Source organism: Pecten maximus, chromosome 15 (genome assembly GCF_902652985.1).
Source record: "Pecten maximus chromosome 15, xPecMax1.1, whole genome shotgun sequence".
Classification (NCBI taxonomy): Eukaryota; Metazoa; Mollusca; class Bivalvia; order Pectinida; family Pectinidae; genus Pecten; species Pecten maximus.
In genome coordinates, this window is record NC_047029.1 from 21,679,098 (window position 1) to 21,701,075 (window position 21,978).

Consider the following 21,978-nt stretch of genomic DNA (forward strand, 5'->3'; position numbering starts at 1 on the left):
TTAAACCATATCGACATAAACAAATACAGCATACTAACACAGTATACGTACCAGAAGAATGCTATCAAGTTAAACGCAATTTGATCTGAAGACGAAATATAGCAAATTTTGAATGACCGCGACAACAAAAATACGAAAAATGTGATGAAAACAGCGGAAAACATCTTGACCGACTTTCTGTAGACATGCTATCTCTCTCTCACGCTGATCAATGATTAAGTTCTACTGCGCCGTTCTTAAACCAGATGGAACCATGTATACTTAAAAGTACTTAATTTTTTTAACATTGTTAATGAACTCATATAATTATTTTTCATTTTAATCTAGTCTGCATGAAAAAGAAAATACATGTAATAAATGTAACTACAAATCAACGCACTGTCAATTTTTTAAAGCATTGCCTTTTTTTTTGTTATGTTGATAAATTATTATGAATTTTATTATTGTTATTTCAGTAAAATATTTGATGTTTGAAAAGGATATAGCAAAACTATCAATCTAATTAAAATCTAGATCGTCACATGATCATGTAACGTAGTGAGAATGACCATCTAGATTTTAATTAGATTGCAAAACTATCGACTGTGATTTCGGGCAACAGACCTGTTGGACCCTCAACCCCAGTCAACAACTGTATATTTATACTGTTTAAGGAATAGTATCTTTATTAATATAATTTACATTTTCACTACAATTACATGTTAACTTATAGTGTTGCCTAACTGGCAAGTTTCCAGATTAGTAGTACCATTTTTTGCGATTTAAAAAAATGACTACATATTTTTGTAGTCCAGTGCTTTCTCATAAAACTAAAATTCCTAAAACTTACCAATTTCAACTCACAGGATCTGAGATAAATCTTAACTTAAAAAACAAAACAACAACGTCCACTTTAAATGATATAACTACACAATATGTAATACAAAAATGCATGCAATGTTAATGAACCTCGTCTATTAAAATCGTAGTTATTATCTGTATGACAAAAACACAAAAATAAAACATTCAAAAGAACTGGAACTGACCCGATTGCTTCAGGTGTCTGCATGGTAAGCATGAGACCAGATGTTTTCAGAAAACACCAGACTGCATGTGGTCGTAGCAGGTAACGGAGGACTTAACTTAGTTGAATATTTTGTTGTTTACAAAACTCATTCTCTGCCAAGTGCCTCCGATTTTCCGGAATAATTTGACACAATCGACGCAGAAAAATAGCTTTTATAGAGGAAATGTGTCGAACCCCACGTGTAGATGTGATCATTTAGGAATTTCCGCGATGTCCCGGTATATTCTAATCAGAATGAACATGTTGATTTTTGCAGAATTAATTGGTTCTTAAGTTAAGGGAAAATATATATGCATCATTTCATTACAAGTACTGATATTTTTATAAAGTGTATTCAGTGTAAATGACATTCGTGGTCGGCTCCATATTTATACATTTTAAGCGTCAATTTTAGGTCAGCGCTTCGGTTATCAGCCGCCAAAACTATCTTCAATATTTCGTTAATAGCGAAATGTCAGTGCAAATAAATTATTTACAGATAATTTTTATTAACCTGAACATATTTTCAAGAAAACTCGGTATTATACATGGATAACGTAGACCCGATTTAATCTGTATTAATCCTCTGATTATATGGTCGCGTGACACATTTGAAATAAACTTGTTCCCGTCCGAGAATGCCGGGGTTCGAATAACTGATTCTGATTCGTGAAAAGGTGTCAGTTCACCTGCCCGACCACGTGGGTTTTCGCCAGTTACTCTGGTTTCCTCCCTCAGTAAGACCCCTTGCGCACTTCTCTCTGGGGCAAGAATGTTAAGTTAATAATAAACTAGAACTGTCGTCCAGTGGGCCAACTCATACCCCCGCTCCTGCAACCCCCATCGTTACTATGTGTTCATTTATACAATAAACGAGATGTACAGTTAAATCTCACTTAGTCGTATTTAGTTTTTTTGGTTACCCTAATTCTTTTTTATCTATATTATGAATAAATTGTTGTACATGACATTATGAAATGATTTTACATGAGAAAATCTTTTCAATTGATCAATTTATAACAAAGAAAAAATTAAAAAAGTTATGAGAAAGGTGAAGTGTGAATGGGATTTATTCAAAAAATTACGACGTCATATATAGATTAAGCACATCTACAATGTATAAGAATTTTGTCATGAAGTTTCGTTGAAATCAGATAAGTAGTTTAGGAGAAGTATCCGGTACATCGTTGCGTCAAACTCGCCCAAAAAACAAAGTTTTGTGTCCTGGTTACCATGGTAACCAAACGATTACGATGATAAGGGTTACTGTCATGAAGTTTACTGCTGCCCCCATTGCATTGCATGATCGTAAGAGGCGACTAAATTTGGTATCTTATCTTTTCTCTTTCTGAACAACTTTCTTCTTACTAATTTCTCCCTTGAAAATGTCTCACTTTCGGCCTTTAGTTGAGTGTTCGCCGCTGTGAGGAAGGCTTTGGGTTCTGGCTCCTAGCCGAGACATACCAGAGTCTTCAAAAATGGCAGTTGCTGCTCCTGCTTAACGCTCAGCATATTAGGAGTGGGGCGACTGGTTTGTCCGTTGTCAGTATAATGTGGCCGGGTGGGGTGTGCTGCTGGGTGTCTTCGGCAGTATGCTTCAGTGAGGTAGCACTATACATCGGCAAAAGTTCCAACCTATCACAAGGAGACTTTACACGAACATACCGCTGCCTCCAAGAACATACATACGCTCTCGCCACACACATGCATGTCCCACACACGGGAGGCCGTCCTTAAATGACCTTATAGCTGTTAATAGGACGTTTAACAAAATAAACCAAACCAAACCAAATGTCAGATTGTAGTTATGTTCACAAATGCTTTCAGTATGATTAGTCACATGCCACATTTCTCTTATTTTCGAAAGAATCTGAGGTATAGCTATTATGAACGGTCAAAGAATGCCTTTACAGAACAATGTGATTAAGTAGGTCGGAATGGTAGCTTTGAGCATAGTTTTAATTCTACCATCAATAACCAGGACCAAAATACCAAAGAGAGTCTGGAAATTTGTGTTGTGCTTTACCAAATCAAGAAATTCTCAGTCAAAATAACATGGTCAGGTGGATGCTAGACAGATGCCGGTTGCTTAGTTATATTTATATGTAACAGAGCATATGATTAATTCAATCTTAATCACTGCCTCTGCTAGGGATCGAACCCGGGACCTCTGTCCTACTAGTCGTATGCTCAACCGATCGAGCTAAACAGAATCCTAGGATTATGAGTTTTTTTAAAAATAAAATTACTTATCAAAACATTGTTGTGAGCTATCAAACGATCTGCCCTTACCTTAGGTGTGTAATGTCTCAATATCATGATTTCGCCTGGCATATGTCGACTGCTGACAAAAAGCATTCAACACAATGTTTCGAGAGATGTACAGTCCACTACCTAATGATACTGGGCTAATAAACAGTCCGCTACCTGATGATAATGGGCTAATAAACAGTCCACTACCTAATGATAATGGGCTAATAAACAGTCCACTACCTGATAATAATGGGCTAATAAACAGTCCATTACCTGATAATAATGTGCTAATAAACAGTCCGCTACCTGATAATAATGAGCTAAAGGTTGATAAAGACCATGGGGATGTTTTATAGCCGACATCATGGTATTATTTCCCTCGTCTTATGACCCTGGCTGTTAATAAGACGTTAGACAACACAAACCAAACTTTGTCTTATATGTAGTCAGACGTCGTCTTGTCGATGCAGCAGATGACGCGTACCCCTTTGTAGAATCTTATTCATCCGGTACAGCCGTCCTTAAATGACATTAGCTGTTAATAGGACGTTAAACAAAATAAACCAGACCAAACCAAATCATCCGGTACATTTGTAAGAGGCTCCGTATAAATAAATGTTTTATTTCTTTGAATTTTTTTTTATTGTTTTTTTTTCCTGCGTTATGTGTAATTTTAGTTCGCATCACCGTTTGTTTAAATGTCGTTGTTCTCTTTTCCTACACATCATAATTATATTTCAACATTCTTTTAAAAATACTATATGCGTAGATAGTACAAATTATCGCCCGACTGTGAACTTTATAGGTATAAAACTATAGCTACACTACATCCTGGACAGCTGTCGTTTTCCAGAAGGTGTGTTTTAACCTTTTTACGGTCATGACATGCTACATATCTATCTCTATATAAACTCCTAAATCACGCTTACTCGATCTTTTCCTGCAGTAAGGATCTCATTGGTAAGTTCCGGATCCCTTGGCACTAGAACTATTTCTTTAACACATCAGCCAGTTTTTTTATTGTTTTATATTTATTCAATTTCAGAAATCAAATCACCATTAATCAGAAATTGGAATACCCATATGTTGAATAGAAATGCTGTTTAAATTTCCAAGATTCAAATTCAATTTTTGAGAGTTAAAACATTCGGGAGTAATAGAAGCTGTTATACATATATATGTTAACAAAAGACGTTCTATTACGTATGTTTACATAAAGTAAAAACAATCTGTTTATTTTAAAAATGTGAATGTTATTTCTTAAAATTGTAATACTATATTAATTTTTAGATACAGTTTTCTGCTTTTGATATATGTTGTAAAAAATAATAATATTGTATTTACATTTTGTACCTTCGGTCGTAAATTCAAAAAAAGATTATTTGTTATAAATTCTGATTCAGACATTTTATGTCTATTTAGTCCGTGTGATACGTTTTTATACCTAATTTGCTCTTCTCTTTAAGTGTAATTTATCCTCCTGACTATGATATCCAAAACGTAACACTTTTAAGAGAGAAGAAAATTTATTTATAAGATATACGAGCGAAATTGAGAGATTGTTACAGAGAAAAAGTTTTGAAGAAGTTATATTATTTTATGATATTGTTATCGAGGGTGTTGTTTTTGAAGACATTTAAGTAAATGTCTATATTCCTTAATTGAGTAGATATAATATGATAATTTAGAAGGATTTATTTAACTTGACGAGGCTTCATTGGTTTTGAAAAATTTCAAACGTGATAAAGGCCCAGGATCTTTTAGCTTTAATACTGTATTTTCAAAGTGTTTAGGAAACATTTCAGTGCTATCGTAGTTAGATCTAATTATTTTGATTATGTAATTGTCCATTGTTTAAAAATAGGGTATAATGACATGTATTCCAAATGATAACAACCTAGACGTTTTCTTTACTGTCATTTTAATTTCATTTCAAAATAAATTGCCTATATTAAATTATACAATATGTTTCCTTTTCTAGAATGATGTGACTGTGCATTTTTCTAAAACAATTAAGCGATTTAAACGTTTAATAAAAAAAAAACCATAGTAAGTTTTAGATTAGTTTTGTAACTTGTCTGTAGAATGAACTGGTCTTTTTGTTATTAGAGTACAAAAAATACTAAAATGTATATTGGTAGAATTCTGATAAAATGTCAGTTACAATGTTTAAATACACATTTACGCTGTTTGTCATTGCTTGTCATTGCTCATTACCCTCCTGTCAATGATATCCAAAACGTAACATTTTTAAAAGAATAGCAAATTTACTTATAAGATTATTCAGAAAGTAGAAAAGGGAAATTGAGAGATCGTTACAAATCAGAGAAAACCTTTTGAAGAAGTTATATTTTTAATGTGTAAATTATATTCGTCTGCCCCCTTGCTTCTGTTATAGGAATAGTAGAGGCACCTTCTATACCCTATTACAACCACCTCTATCTTTTCATTTTACGTTATATGCGCGATTTGTTACTTATTCACATTGATACACTGTATCAAGGAATTTAAAATACTTCGAAATCATTATTCGGTAATATATATATATATATATATATAAAACCATATCCCAATAAGTTCGCAAGAGACAATATCAATTATACTAGACAATAGATGAGCCATCTAACAATTATCTCCGTACACATGGATATGTTTGTCGTTTATTTTTTAACACTGAAATGCGCTTCTTTTCTCCAGTAGTGAACTAGATTGTTTATTCCACGAATCATCATGAAGTTGGCCCTTTTTCTCGTTGTCGCCCTGCCCTTGGTCATGTCAGCACCACAGAAAAAGGCTATCAATCCATTTGTGAAACAGTCTCTGTAAGTAAATTAACACACATTTTACTGGTATATGTGTTAATGCGTTCCTTTTTCGCTCTCGATTTGACTTTCAAGTAAAATATTGTAGTTATACTGAATTACATCGAATTTTCGGGTTTTACCATACCCCAAATGATCTAGAGATTACGATGTTCGAATGTATGTATTATTAGGTTAATATTTAAAATGTTTCGATTTCTTCATTTCATTTACAGTGTAAGCAGTACGTATCATAGATTATGTCTTACTGCGTCTTTTTTTGTTAATAAGAGGCACACACTTATCGACTGTTAAAATATGTCCCAATTAAGACAATATGAACTATGTGTATATTTTTTTATAAATTATGTCGCTATACAAAATTTGAGTCAAATTAAATAATGTAAAAATAATACATAAATATGCTGATGCTATCACAACAGTATATCATGTGTTAGACGGTGATTGAATAACACTTTAAACAATAGGCTTGATATCATATTTTACCAATGTGTGCTTTCGATAGATTGTGGTGGTAGCATATTAATTGAGGAAAACATTAAGTACTTCTGTATTACAGGATATATATATACCAAATATATCTTAAATGAAATTATACAAAAGTAAAGAATAACTAGTATTATAGGGAAATATACAATTTCGTATATCGTCTTCTGTTTCAGTGAACATTTTCCACGCAGATGAGCTAAAAAGACTAGTTACAGATTTAGTTGCTGATCTAGGTTCTGACAATAGGGAGGGAGAATGTGAAAAAGAGTGTAACAACCTCGTAGACACTCAGTTTTCGGGCACCATCAACGTCCTTTCTCACCAAGTTTGCCCTCTCAGTTGTCATTCGTAAGCTTCCTTCAGTCTCTGCCTAACTTTGTCATAGACATATATATTCATGTTAGTTTTCAGATATTTAGGTCATATATATGGCAATTTTTTCATGATGTTTTCAGTAAATTACTTTATTATATATATTTATTAAATGTACATATATATAAGCATATTGCAATTTTCCCACAATATTTTGAAGATATACTACTTCAAAAGTTCTCAGACCACATCAAGGGGTTTGAAAGAAAGACAGTAGAAAGTGTGTGGTTTTTTGTTATTTCTTTTGTTTAGATATGACATGCAGAAGTACGATGTGTTGAAATGGTATCAAAACTAATAATTGCTCTATATATAATAATATGGCATTATTCAATAATTCATATATGTTGAACTAGATGACTGCTTTTCAAATATATCTCATTTCTTCGACAGGTTGCAGGAATTGGTCCACTTCTTCCATATTTCTGCTCCCACGACTACTGCTAGTGCGTAAAACGAACATTATGAATATATCTCCTCCATGTTATTAAGCGGATGAGATAAACTGTTCGTTTATGTAATTTTGGTTGCACAATATCAAATAAACTAAACGAAACGATTTCCGTTGTTTACTTACTTTTAATATTAGTCCATTTTTTTTCTTTAGTAGCTAAATAACAAATATATAAAAAAAAACATTAAAAAAAACGAGCAAAAATCCTGAACGTTATTCAGTTATTGATTTACAGCTGAATAACATAAAATACATTGAGCTTCCAATATCTCACTCTTACAGAAATAATATTTTATAGAATCTTTTTTCACACGTTAACGTAAAGACTGATACACTTCATACATACTCCTTACATGTGATAGCGTTCACCATATGTTGCCGGATATGCGTCCCATTGTCTTTTGAAGTGTTGTAAAACTTGTTGTTAAAACAACTGACACTATCTACACTCTCTTTTTGTCGGTTCTTGTTGCGATTATATTACGTAGTATTGAAATATTTTGTCTGTTACCTATCTCAGCGAAATTTTGCATTAAAATTATTTTGTACAAAATGGTTTCTTAATTCCACATGTAAAAATATTTTTTTCCAAGATAATACAAACGTGTCCGCTACTTATCAATAATCAATTATCTTAATCAAGGTACTTCAAACTTTATATCAAGCCGTAATGTGCATGCACAAGATAGTATATACAAGATAAATTATCTACATAATTATAATTCACATCTCAGAAGAATTAATCTAAAAATAAATGTTTTATAGCAACGTGTTTGTGTTTGAAGACAAAAATAAAAAAGGACTACATATTTTAGTAGTCATCTGTTTGCTTAATAATCTGCTTTTCTTAAAATGTTAGTTAACCCCTTTATATAAATCAAATAGTTTATCTATATACATCATCTGAATATATGATCGCATGAAACATTGAAAGCAAGCACACTCGCTTTTTACGAAGGGGGCCGGTGTTCTTCTTTAGGGCATCACATCACATGTTTGACCATAACTACAAAATGTGTATTTGTTTTGGGAAAACCCCTTTTGTTTGGTCCTGTGGTCCCACTCTTCCCCCTTCGGAGCCGGTAGGGTGCTACGTGGGAACCTCAAGTCTCTGGATGACTAGTTCCTCCGCTGTCAGTATAATGTGACAGGGTGGGTGTCCTGCTGGCTGTCTTCGGCAGTATGCTTTAGTGAGGTAGCACTATAAATCGGCAAAAGTTCCGGCCTATCGCAAGGAGACTTAACACAAACATACCACAGCCTCCCAAAACACATATACACACTCACCACACGCATGCATGTCGCACGCACGGGAGGCCGTCCTTAAATGAGCTTTGCTGTTAATAGGACGTTAAACAAAATGAACCAAACCAATTAAACACCATTAAGTTCAGCAAAGTAATGATCAAGACAAAGTTTGAAAGTATTGTGATCATCAAGTTAGCCCAACAGAATAACTTAACAGGGACGTTCTCTCTACTATTCGCCTTTCAGTCCCCCCTTCCCCCACAGAGGATGTATGTACTCTATCATAGAATGTGTAACATGAAAGATTAAGGCAAAGGGACACACTCACTGATGTGATAATTAAATTTTAAATTAAGTATCTGCTGATCAGACAGATCCGCTAATTCAAAATGTCCACCATAATCAGTATGGGAAGTTTGAAGCAAACTCGAAAATTTACTTTTTTCATTTTTAAACACTTGAAAAAAATATATGAATGGCAAGTAGTAAAACTCTGAATCTAGCATGTGATAATCTGTCATCAGAGAACGTGTTCCGAAACCAAAATTAAAAATTGTTTGATAGAAAGTATTTGTCTAACTTCCGGTGTGATGGTCTGAGGAAACTCAGGGTACTCTTTAATGAGTCTCTTTAATGCTAGCGCACAATATGACGTTTGTTTGCAAAGCTCTGGCATCTATATTGACCATAGACACCAAAAAAACAGTTTAATCCTTATATTTACATTCTCGACATATTTTTTGTTCCATTTTGAAAATTAAAATTGGGTTAGCATAAAAAAAGCCAATATTCAACGACTTCGTCAATGGGGTTTGACAAATAGAAAAGCCTATTTTTTTCAAAATTCATTTGTCACGTGCAGATTGGCAAACAAAAAAGTGCATTGAAATAATACAAAAAAAAAAAAAAAAAAACACAGTATGTTCAATTCTTTTTTAGTATTTGTGTAACAATATTGAATAAAATTTCTTTTGAATACTTTTTGATAACATAAAAAAACGACGTAGTCCTAGGCATTTTTTCATCTGTCCCCTCCCCGGAACTTATATGCGGATGGGAGACATGAAGGACATAAAGTTGAATGTACAGTGCGAGAAGGTTGAATTTGCGAGAAAACCAGGTGTAAACGAATTCATTGACTGCAAAGAAACTTGATTACAGTTTGAAGTGTCTACAACAGCATCTCTGTCAGGAACGAGATCAGCAGGAGAGGAAATGGTGGTCGAGACCGGAGATTGACGTGATTCAGTGTGACTTGTCACTGGGACCATGGCTGATTCACGTTTTGGATGTGTTAAGCATGACAACGCACCGTTCAATGCTTTCTTTTGTGATGAAGAAACCGTCCTGGTATAAGATCGCAGAGAAGCTTCGTTTCTGTGATTAGACATTAACATGGTGTGCCGTGTCTCGAAATTCTGATCATTCAAACACTGAATTGCCGTTGCTCGCAAACAATGCGGTGTATAATGTGTTTCAACTTTAGCCCCGGTACAGATGTCTGACAGGAACGCTTTGACAGCGGTTTTGCCGTGAACCAGATTGGTGATTGCATTGGATTGTCTAAAGCATCCCTATTGTACTGGTTAAACAAATTGGTGGCAGATTTATCTGTTTTCTCTATGAGTAATTTGAGCATACGGATAGGACAGACATCTGTGTCTGTCATGTACATGCGTTTTCCCGAGTTACATTCAATTGAGGATAGTCCACCTTGGAAATTCGTTTGCTTTGTTTCGTGTACTATTGTGGCGTACTCGCCGGAATTGAATTCAAATGAATTTTCAGTTGGTGATGGAATTCCATACCACGTGAAATGAAATTTAATGACAAATGAGTGTAAGCGGGGACCCGGACGCACCTTCCACGTAAGTGGAAATTTTAATCAAATCTGGTCGCTCAATTATCTGTTTATGTTGAGTGGGTTTAGATTGTCCCGACCTCACTCTTTTTCTTTCAGTAGGCCATCTAATACCCCGTTTGCCCTTTTGAATTCCTTGTCCCTCACAATATCTATGTTTCTTTTGCAACTTGTAAGATGTCTGTTTATGGCTGATCTTATACTGATCAGAGAGTTTTTGTGGTACTCCGCAGGTTCGGACTCATCCGAGGTTGATTTCGGCTTCGCTTCACAATAAAAAAAACTGAGCTTCTCAGCAAGGGTCTCCACCGTCACTCGGTTGAAATCTAATTCACTCCCAGTTCTCTCGTTGTTCCAGTCTAAAAAAAATTAAGTCTAAGTCTAAAAAATATTACGTCAGTTGTGTAACGATTAAAACTATTTTTGAATGCTTATATCAAATGCAACAATGATTTGTTTTGGTTGATTTCTCGTATTTTATATAGAAAATGCTATGACACCGTCTTCGAGAGAGCTACTGCACATGGCTTGTTACTTGAACACCGCTTTCTAACACTTCCTAGTAGGCTTACGGGTGATTCTAAATAAAATGGCAAATGTGTGTCACTCAGCGTTTATGTGGTGAAATACAACAAATAAAAACTTCAACTGACAATTTAGGACTTGTATACAAATGTACGTTTGTTGATTTGATTTCGTTAATAAAATCGCTTATATAAACATAATTTCCCTGCCCGTTTCCAAAAAAATAGAACATTTGGCGACAGAATCATATTTTCCGCCATGTCACTTTCCCTGCTTACATTTTTCAAACATGCAGAACTTAATATTTATGTGCAAAATTAATAAAAAGTTACGCTATATCTGCAGTATGAAAGTTGAATTTAACATATAAACCTTAGATGGTTTGAATAAAGTCTCGTAAAGTAAAAAAATTCCTAATTTTTTTCGTGTCGCTTATATCCATGTCATTACCGCAACGCTGTGAGAATTACGGAAAATCTGCTAGAGTTTTCCCCCTTTGTCCACGCTCTTCTGCCACATTGAAGTTTTTTGCTGGCAACTTACGAATACACATGGCGGGCTGCTATGCCAGTGAAGTGGAGAAAGAAACAGCGAGATGTAAGTATGCTCTTGCACCAGTACACCTTTATGATGTCAGTACCGTATGTGTGATATAACAAATACTTATGACTATAAAAAAATGGGTTCATTCTCAGAATATTCATGTAAGGAGCATTTCTCAAATGAACGATTGTTATTCCCGCCATTGCTGATGAAAGGGGCCCATTAGGGAAAATTAGAATACATTTGTCATTACCGAAACGGTCAGTTACCGCAACGTTTTTCCGTTGCGGTAATGACGATAACGTTTCGGTACTGACATATCTTTTATTGAAATGGAACAAAACATTTTAAACATGTATACGTGTACCGTTTACAGGAAAATAAAGTATGATACTTCATATTTTACTAAAGCTATGTATTAAAGCCTGATTGATGTGATTGTTTGTCAAGTAGAATTTACAATATGTCAGTTAAAATCATCAGATATAAGATATAAAATGTTGTATATACAAACGTAATGTAAATATATATATTTCATTTCAGTATTTAAACAACATTTGAATGGTACTGACATCGCCCACGCCACATTAGAAAAACAGTTTTATGAACTATTAAGAGAAGAAGATAGTGACGGCTGGGCGACAAGGGTGTGCAACTTGTATGACACTTTAACAGCATCGAAATATATTCTTACATTAAGAAAGAAGCAAGCAACACAATGGTTTTATCAGCAAAAGAGAGATCTGCATTGTGGAGACAGCGACAAAGAGCAGACAAGGAGCTACATGACAAGTACAAACAGAAAGAGAAAGAGAGAAATGAGAACAGAAAAGAGAAGGGACAACTGAAAAGCATTAAAGATATGGGAGCAAGGGATCAAAGGAAGCAAAGAAAGCGATGGAAAAAAGACCAAAAAAACAAAAGAAAAAGGGATAAGCAGCTTGATACAATACTAAACTGTACACCACCAAATTCACCACCATATCAGAGTCCCCCTAACCAAATTCAACCAGTTGACCAAAGGACAGAAACTATGAGGAGAAAAGGCCGAAGAAATGTCAGGAAGGACAGAGCAAAAGCATACAGGAAGATAGATAAGCTTCAGGTGTCTCTGTTTAGTCAGAAGCGTCTTGTCAACAAATGGAAAAAGAGATGTGAGCGTTTGACTACCAATAGAAAATCTGACATAGAAAAGAAGGTAGATGCTATCATCAAAAGTGGAGAAGTAAAAAAGGCTTTATTACTGTACCAGGCGATGGCTAACCGAGTAAAAGACCGGTACGAAGCAACAAAATCAGAAGAAGAAAAGCGCTTAATTTCGAGCATTGTTTGTGCATACAAAGTTCTCAAGCGTCATCGTCTTTGTGCATATGCAAAGAAACGTCTTGGATTTTCACAGAGAGATCGACGGTCAAAGATGAAAGGGAAAACACCAAGATCAAAGAAACTCGTCTTCGATTTTCTTAATAGAGACGATAACTCAAGGATGAAAGCCGGGAAAAAAGCCTGTATAACCAGGAAAGAGGAGAGACGACAGATCAGACTTTTGTCTTTTGATTTGAAAACACTGCATTCAAAGTTCCTGACAGAAACGAAGATAAAAATTTCCTACAGTCTTTTCTGCAGCTTTAAACCATTCAACATAATCAAGCCAACTGCAAAAGATCGCGACACTTGTTTATGTAGAATATGCCAAAATATGGAACTGAAGATTGAAAGATGTCACCATGAAAAGGCATTGGCAAGAAGAGACATAGACAACGTTTTGGAACGCGTTACCTGCAACAAACAAAACAAGGAATGCATGTACAGAGATTGTGAGGAATGCAAAAGGAAACAGATTAACTTTGAACCAAACATAGATATGGGTAAACAGATCACATGGTTTGAATGGAAGACAAAGAGATTAGAAAAGGAAAAGAAAATAGATGGAGAAATTGTCAAGACCACTGTCAACGTTACTGTCAAAGAGCAAGAAGGGGGATCCCTACAAGTACTTTGCAACGATCTCAACAAAGCTTTGCCACGTATATCCAGACATGTTTTCAACATACGCCATCAGTACCGGTCACTGAGACATTTAAAAGAGAATCTATCGCAAAATGAGCTGATCATACATATGGACTTTTCGGAGAATTATAACTGTAAATACAGTGCTGAAATCCAAAGCATGCACTTTGGGTCATCTCAACGACAAATTTCGTTACACACAGTCGTAGCATACACAACAGAAAACACGCTGTCTTTCTGCACCGTCTCTGACTGCCTCGACCACTCTCCTGCTGCTATTTGGGCACACCTCCATCCAATTCTTAAATATCTAAGAGAGGAAACAGACACGACAATTGTCCACTTTGTGAGCGATGGACCTACAACACAGTATCGTAATAAGCAAAACTTCTACCTGCTGTCCAAAAAAGTCTTCGAGTATGGATTTGGATCTGCAACTTGGAATTTCTTGGAAGCTGGTCATGGAAAAGGTATATCATCAGTATGATACGTGTCATATCCCTTTTAGAGTGATGAATAAATTACGTTTTTAATTACATGTCACAAATAATATTGTTTCGGTCGTGAAGATCGTGATGTCCGGAGCAACAAATAATGAAGTAAGGAGTTATGTTGCTATTTATAATCTTATATTAATGTAATGTAAATAGCGAATGTATACGTCACAGAAATCGTAACATGAGAGCAAGATTTTAAGGGTCTGTATTTAACTAAATTTGGAATATATTGTTTTTATATACCAGTTTCAAATTAGATAAATACTGATTTGTATAATATAATTTCCATTTGCAAATATGTAATGTAGTCCAATCCTATTGTACAAAATGTGGGCTATATCTTATAGGAGCAGCGGATGGGATCGGGGCTGTCATCAAGCGGACGGCCGACGGATTCGTTCTCAGAGGAGGGGATATCACTGGCGCTAAGGACCTACAAAAGACCCTGGAAGAAACTGGATCAAAGGTGAAGGTTGTGATCATCAACGAGAAGGACGTAGAGGATGTCAAAGAAGAACTTCCGTTGTCACTCAAGCCTCTCCCGCGTACCATGCAGATACACCAGGTACATATCAATATATATTGATAGTTTGTTTAATTAAAAATGCATTTGAAGGGGATTAATATTTGTGACAAATTACTTGTACACATTTTAATGAACACGTTTGCATAATAAAGAAATAGTTCAGCTAAATCTGTGATACAAACATTATCCATTAGACAAATATAAATATTTGGAAAGAGTCGACTCATAAGTTTGTACTTATCATGTTTGTCCATTTATTTACAGATTCTTGTGATCAGTCCAGGGTCCTTAAGACACCGCCCGGTATCCTGCTTTTGTGGGAAGCCAGACTTCTGTGATTGTTTTGCACCAGAGACAGCGTCATTCTCCGTTCAGGTAATTATTTCAAATAATTCGCGCTGTGGAATTTTGTCAATTATCCACAGTATGTCTTCCTGTCGTTCTCATTAAAAGTATAAGAAAATATTTTCTCCCATCCCGGACAGGTGTGTCCGCCCTTTTGGCTGGTTGAGATTTCTCTAGCTACATGCGCTATTGGGTTGATATTATTCTGTCTCAACCCCAAAGTGGGGAAACTTTCTCTTGTTCTGTTCCAATGAATTGTTTTTGTGGCTATCTTCAACAAATGTTTTAAACAAAATAATAATGTCTAACTCTTGTTAGCTGATCTGCAGCCTGTACACCTTGTGTATTTTGAAACTTTTTAAAATTAACTTCCTCGAATTAAGAGATTAATATGATAAACATTCATCACTCGTTGTGTAATATATACCAATACCTGTACGCTTATTGTTTTCCAGACCGAGGATGATTCTGAACCGGAAGGCGCCCCACACATTGCAGCACCTGAACAGGAGTCGGGCAAGTTACAAAAGGTTCAAGATGTGAACGAGAGTTTAGTTTCGCGCTACTGTGTGGTTAAGTACGATGGCAATGCTTTTCCAGGCATCGTTCTGGCAGTCGATGATGATGAGCTGGAAGTGAAAGTCATGCACAGGGTCGGCCGAAACAGATTTTTCTGGCCAAGTTTAGAAGACACTTTGTGGTATGCTAAAAAGGATATCATCACACTTTTGGTTGACCCACCAAAACCAGTCACGTCCAGGCACGTACAAGTTGATCCGACTATTTGGATCGAGATTGAAAAAGAGGAGGAATGACTTAATAATGAACCGCACGTTAATGAACGTTCAAAGTGGACACAATGAACTTCCAAGTTGATATTGCTGATTAGAATTGAATTTGTTTGTGTTTGAATAAACTTGTACGCGCAAATTCTCATCAATGAACTTTAAAATTGGAACAGTATTTTGTTTGAAATTGTGTTTAAATACAGGTTGATTTGTTTTATTAAGTTGTGTTATTTCTTATTGCATAATGTATAAAATACTAATGTTTAGCTGTGAATACACGGTGATGTTGTCAGTACCGCAACGATCTGTCATCACCGAAACGCAATGTCATTACCATAACACAACACTTTCTCTGATTTTATATTTTGACCAAACTCTTTTCCTCAAATTAATGGTTTGGATTTGATTAATACTAATAGTTTCTACATATTGTGTACATTTTTCCATTTCATTATCATTGTATGTGCCCGTGGTAGGAAATAAATCAATCAACTTTCGATAAAATTCAGTTTCACATAGGTGTTTTTATTGTTATTTTAAATAAAGTTGTCACTTTCATTATATTTTGTTTGTATATCATGTACACTTCTTTTTGGGAAATATATATGCGCTTAGATAAATGATTTATTATATTAAATGGAAGATTTATCATCAAATTCATTAACGTTATGGTAATGACACAATCATTCGTCTGTCAATACAAATTACTTTTTTTTCCCAAAATAAAATAAAATTGACTCATTGCTGAGATTAAAAAATGACAGAGCAATACACTTTATGTTAAAAGACGAATACTTTAATACATTTCTTGAATATATAACTATTTTTTCAGCGGAACCAAATATTGCCATTTTTTTTAGAATCACCCTTACCGGTGTTTTTTATAGTTGAAGGGGCTTCTCTTGCTTCAAATAATTGTTCAACATTTTCCTCTGTTATCGCTTTAAAACGTTTACTCTGTCCAGTTTCTGTGGAACATGGAGTTTCCGGCGGTGGCATATCTGTCATAGCTCTGCCCTGCAGGTAGGGCGTAAGAATTGTACCTGCTGCCCCCATTGCATGATCGTAAGAGGCGACTAAACTTGGGATCTTATCTTTTCTCTTCTTTCTGAACAACTTTCTTCTTCCTAATGTCTCCCTTGACAATGCCTCACTTTTGGCCTTTAGTCGAGCGTTCGCCCCTGTGAGGAAGGCTTTGGGTTCTGTCCCCTGGCCGAGACATACCAGAGTCATTAAAATGACAGTTGCTATTCCTGCTGCTTAGCGCTCAGCATATTTGGAGTGGAACGACTGGTTCGCCCGTTGTCAGTATAATGTGACCGGGTGGGATGTGCTGCTGGGTGTCTTCGGCAGTATGCTTCAGTGAGGTAGCACTATAAATCGGCAAACAATCACTGCACACAAATTAATTCTTACATTATGTAGACGGGATGACATTATGTAGAAGGGGTAACTTTTGGCAAGATGTTCTTTTCACGAAAGTCTATTAAGTTTCAAAAAGATAAGTTCAGAAGGTATAGTCCGAAATGCTTAGGTACATAAGAAGAAAATTTAAAGTATCTAATAGTATAGTATATACTGTACATATATGGATTTATATGTGACTCTACTTGTTCAGTATAGATGCATATGGTAGGGAGAATAAAATATTATAATACAGAAACAGAACAGAAACAGCAAAGGAACACCACATTATACATTCACACAAAGGACTCAAAATTATATAAACATAGTACATCAAATCACAACCATAGCCACACAAACAGGTATACATCACATGAAGATTGACATACAAGCTTTACAACTGCTGACTCATGTATATAAATACTATTGTTGTAGTGCACAAATGAACACCATTTGGCATATATGTCCAATGAACGAGATGATATGCTTATAAATCCCCAGAGTATATATTTTTTCAAATATATGTAAATTTGATCAATTATATTAGCAGAAATCGTAGTCTACAATATAAGAATTAAAGTTATATATGTTGTAAATAGGATAAGTCCTACTACTTATGTAGGTAAGGTTGGAAATAAATCAAGTTTCTCATTCATTTTAAAATACAGTGACGAACATTGTTGTTTAGATTATAAAATACAGGTCGGTAATTACAATTTCATCTAAAAGTACTTATTTATCCATTGGTACACTACAACCACAGCAAAATAAACCCCTAATTTTCAAACATATCTTTCCATTCGATCCATATTCTATCAAATCTTTCAATATATACATTTTTTTGACATTTTTTTCTATTTCATATTTGAACGCCAAAAACTGATTCAAACCTTCAAGACTAAGCATTTGCTTCTTTCTTGACACAGAGTATATGTAAAATTTCACATATAGTAAGGAAATTTACAGGTAATGAAAAGCAGCTAGTATCTCCAAAAGGGACTGTTTCCAAGCAGCTAGTATCTCCAAAAGGGACTGTTTCCAATCTAAAATCAGTTACTTTACTAGTTTTATCAAATATTCCCATTTTAAAATCTTGCAAAAGTTGAAAGGATTGCGGACATTCCCAAAAAAGATGTTCTATGGTTTCAATTTATGTATTACATATATTACAGATGTTATTGTCCGAGACTTTAATAGTTTTTAAATAATTATTTAAAGGAGGAATGCGGTGTGGCAGCCGGTATTGAAACCATTGTATAGTTGTATCTTTGGTAGTTTGAAAGGGGATATTGTAAATTTTTTTCCAGTCCATTTTTAAAGGCATCATGCTGTTTACATTTTTGTTCAGCTGTTATTAAACATTTATCTTTTTCAATCAAACGTTTATAAATGTCCTTACATCCTTTATTATTCTTTAATAAAATGTGAATATGACTTGGTACCAGTGGTCTTTCTATTATATTTTTTGCCATTAAGAATAGATCCAGATCCTTACATCTTTGTTTGATGGACTGACATATACTCTGATAAAGCAAGAAGATTTTTGATTCTGTATCAAATTTCTGTTTAAAGTTTATGAAAGATAGAAACTTATTCTCTTGATCTAATAAATCGCAAACATTTCTTACACCTTTGTTAAACCAGTCTCTGTTAAAAAAAACAATTGTTGCCAATACAAAAATTTGGATTAAACCAAATAGGAAGACTTAAGAATTCTTGGGAAGTTTGTACTTGTGCTGCTTCTGAAATTTTAACCCATGCCTGAAAAACATTTTTCCAAAAATCATTATCAGTTCTAAAATGTTTAACAAAGTCCGTACCCAGGTCTGATATATTTGCTGTTACTGTTCTTAAGTAATCTTCGCAACCATGTAGACTTTAGACTGCAAAATGTTGATATATCAATCATTTTAAGGCCTCCATTTACATAATTTTGAACAAAAGTACCTCTTTTAATTTTGTCAACTGGTGATTGCCAAATGAAATTAAAGGAAGTATCATTCAATTGTTGTATAATGGTGTTGTCAGGGGTTGGAATAGATATAAACAAATGGTTTAGTTTTGGTATAATGATTGATTTCAATACCACTATCCTACCAAGAGGTGTTAGAATTCTCCGTGACCACTGACTTATACTGGTCTTTATATTTTTCATAGTTTTAGAATAATTCACCATAAAAAAATTCTTCTAAATTAACAGAAAAGTCACGACCGAGTAAATTGAATTTTGTTTCCCCCCATTTTAGTTTCCATCTGTGATGGTATACATCTGCACTAATTTTTTTCCGACTTATCCAAATAACTTTAGTGTTATCATTATTGACTTTTAATCCAGATTTTTTTCCAGAACAATCTTATACATTTAAAGTTTCATTGAATGAGTTTCTAGATCCATCTTATATTATTGATGTGTCATCTGCAAACTGTGACAGTTTATGAGCTTTTTGCCCTATTTGAATACCACTGATATTTAATAAGAATTGCTAATATTTCAGCGACAAGCAAGAATAGATATGGAGAGACCAGGTCCCCTTGTCGGCAGCCCCTCTGTATGTTAAAGAAATCTGACAGAATACAATTTTGAGTTATAGCAGAAAATGTATATTTTTGTAAAGTTTTTATCCATCTTTTGGCGCTATCTCCAAAATTAAAAAAAGTCAATTTCCTTATTTAGAAATTCCCATGAGGCTGAGTCGAAGGCTTCAGAGGCTGTTGTTCAAATTCTTTGTCAAATAACAATGAACTAGTCAGAAAGTTGTCGGGAAGGTCGATCGTCTGCAAATCATCGTCTCCGCTTGATGAAAACTCATCACCAGCACATAGAATATCTGGTAATTCTATTCTAAAATTTGGATATTCTGCCATGTCTATGTAGTACTTACTGTACAGCTGTAAATATTTTCATTGGTTCTTTAATATATTTTAAAATTTACTTCTAAAATCTTTTTTTTTAAAGTCTTGTAATATATTGTTCTTGTGTCTGTGCTTATTTACCGTACTATACAATAATTGAATGTTTACTTAAAACTTAGTTTCTGGTCGCGAACTGCACGATAAGTTCGGGCTCATGAGAGCCATGATTGTTTACGTTAGTTACAAGTAGTTCCGGTTGGTGAATATATTCATGCACGGCATGGATTGATGTCACGTTTTGGGTGTCAATTATGCTCACATAGACTGCAAATCGTTTTACTTATTTTATATCGTGGCTTTGCCACCAAAATGTAAATATATCATGTTCTAGGCTTATTTTGGATATTTTCATGGAAATTAATGTACTTTTTGACCAGTGATATATACTTTCAGCAAGCGTGCACTGTATTTATCAATGCATGTTTTAAGTAACCAATGTGATTGTCGTTAAATGATGCTATATTTTGTTGCTGTCGTCTGGCCCGAAATCCATTCTTAGCCTTTAAAGAAGTAGGGTGGTCTAGTAGTAGGACATGAAAGGTTGCTAGTTCGGCATTGTGTTACATCCTTGAACGATTAAGATACTTTAATCCGTTGTGTTCCAGTCAACTCATTTGTAAATGATGATGAGGTAGCCTAGTGAAGAAATATCATGTGTAAGCTGAGAAAGACATTGTCTGAATGCCCAATAACCATGGGTAATGATTTGTGAACCGATTTGACTTGGCTATGTTGCTGTGAATTTGCGGTGTATTAAACTCTTAATTATTATTATCATTATAAATACACAATGTCCCTGTGATCAGTTTCTAAGTAATGTCAGTTGGTCACAGGACCAAGTCACTATCGTATCGTTTTGTAAACACTTGATACGTCTGTTTATCCTTTGCCTCATAGCCAGTACACCTGCAACAGGTTACGAATCATAGGGTAAACAAACATGTCAAGAAACGATACGATAATGGCGATGCCCTGTTGTCGGGGTAGTAAAATTCAAGACAATTTTGAAAAAAATGCACTATACAAGCAAAGTACAAATATCCCTGCATAGAACTATCCCGAATTAAGTATTTAGATCGACTAGGGTTGAGGAGATGAAATATTTATATGACCATGTGTGTAAACTGAAAAAAAATAAAACTAGGTCAAGGTACAAGCAAACACTGCTATTTTCGCAACAACTCCTCGTTTTACTAGATACGATAGCTATGAATTAAATGACTGTTACCTTTCGTTGTATTCTAGGATATCTGTATCCACAATTACAAAATTATTTCGGTAATGTTCGATAATCTTCTGTTTTTATTATCGTCATGTTTTTGTTGTGAATGAACATAATCCGGTCACGCTCTAATAGGATATGCCTGTCTGGTTACGTCATTAATCATCATTGATCGCGAATATTGGGGAATCTAATTTAACCTTTGAAATAAAATGAAAGATAAAAAGATTATCTAAATAGAAACATTTTGATTAGCAGTGAGCACAAAATTGAACTTTAATTCATTGAAACGCTTCCCCAAAGCATAACTAATCCAAGTTAAATGTTTTAAATTTCATTTTTCGTTTCTTTTATTAACTGGATATTTTGACCACACGATCGTTTAGAAGCTTAGCAGTACGTACTCCTTACAAACACACAGATGTTTTGATGTGAGCAAAGATGACGACTTGAAGCTGCCAGGCGGTTTCGATTGGATTTAAATTGCATATATTTTGGCAAGGAAGCATCGTACAATGACTCCTCGTGATCATCTAATTTTGTCAATATGTATTCAGAACAGTTGTTCTTTAGTCGCTACGGCAATTAACATAAAACTTCAAATTATTATAAACACACTTATGTATGTATTATTGGGACGTTGTTATGTGTTCGTAATAAA

At 34.6% G+C, this 21,978-nt stretch overlaps 1 protein-coding gene and 1 long non-coding RNA gene across 2 annotated transcripts; both read left to right on the forward strand.

Annotated features, from left to right (window-relative positions):
* Nucleotides 1-5,959: 5,959 nt before the first annotated feature.
* LOC117343996 lies at nucleotides 5,960-7,541 on the forward strand. Its single transcript, XR_004536107.1, has 3 exons — nucleotides 5,960-6,120; nucleotides 6,783-6,957; nucleotides 7,375-7,541. It is a non-coding gene; the product is annotated as an uncharacterized LOC117343996 (long non-coding RNA).
* Nucleotides 7,542-14,421: 6,880 nt separating this feature from the next.
* Nucleotides 14,422-15,805, forward strand: LOC117343313. Its single transcript, XM_033905656.1, has 3 exons — nucleotides 14,422-14,684; nucleotides 14,910-15,020; nucleotides 15,446-15,805. The coding sequence occupies exons 1-3, from the start codon at nucleotides 14,670-14,672 to the stop codon at nucleotides 15,803-15,805; spliced, it is 486 nt and encodes a 161-aa protein (XP_033761547.1). The 5' UTR covers nucleotides 14,422-14,669.
* Nucleotides 15,806-21,978: the final 6,173 nt, after the last annotated feature.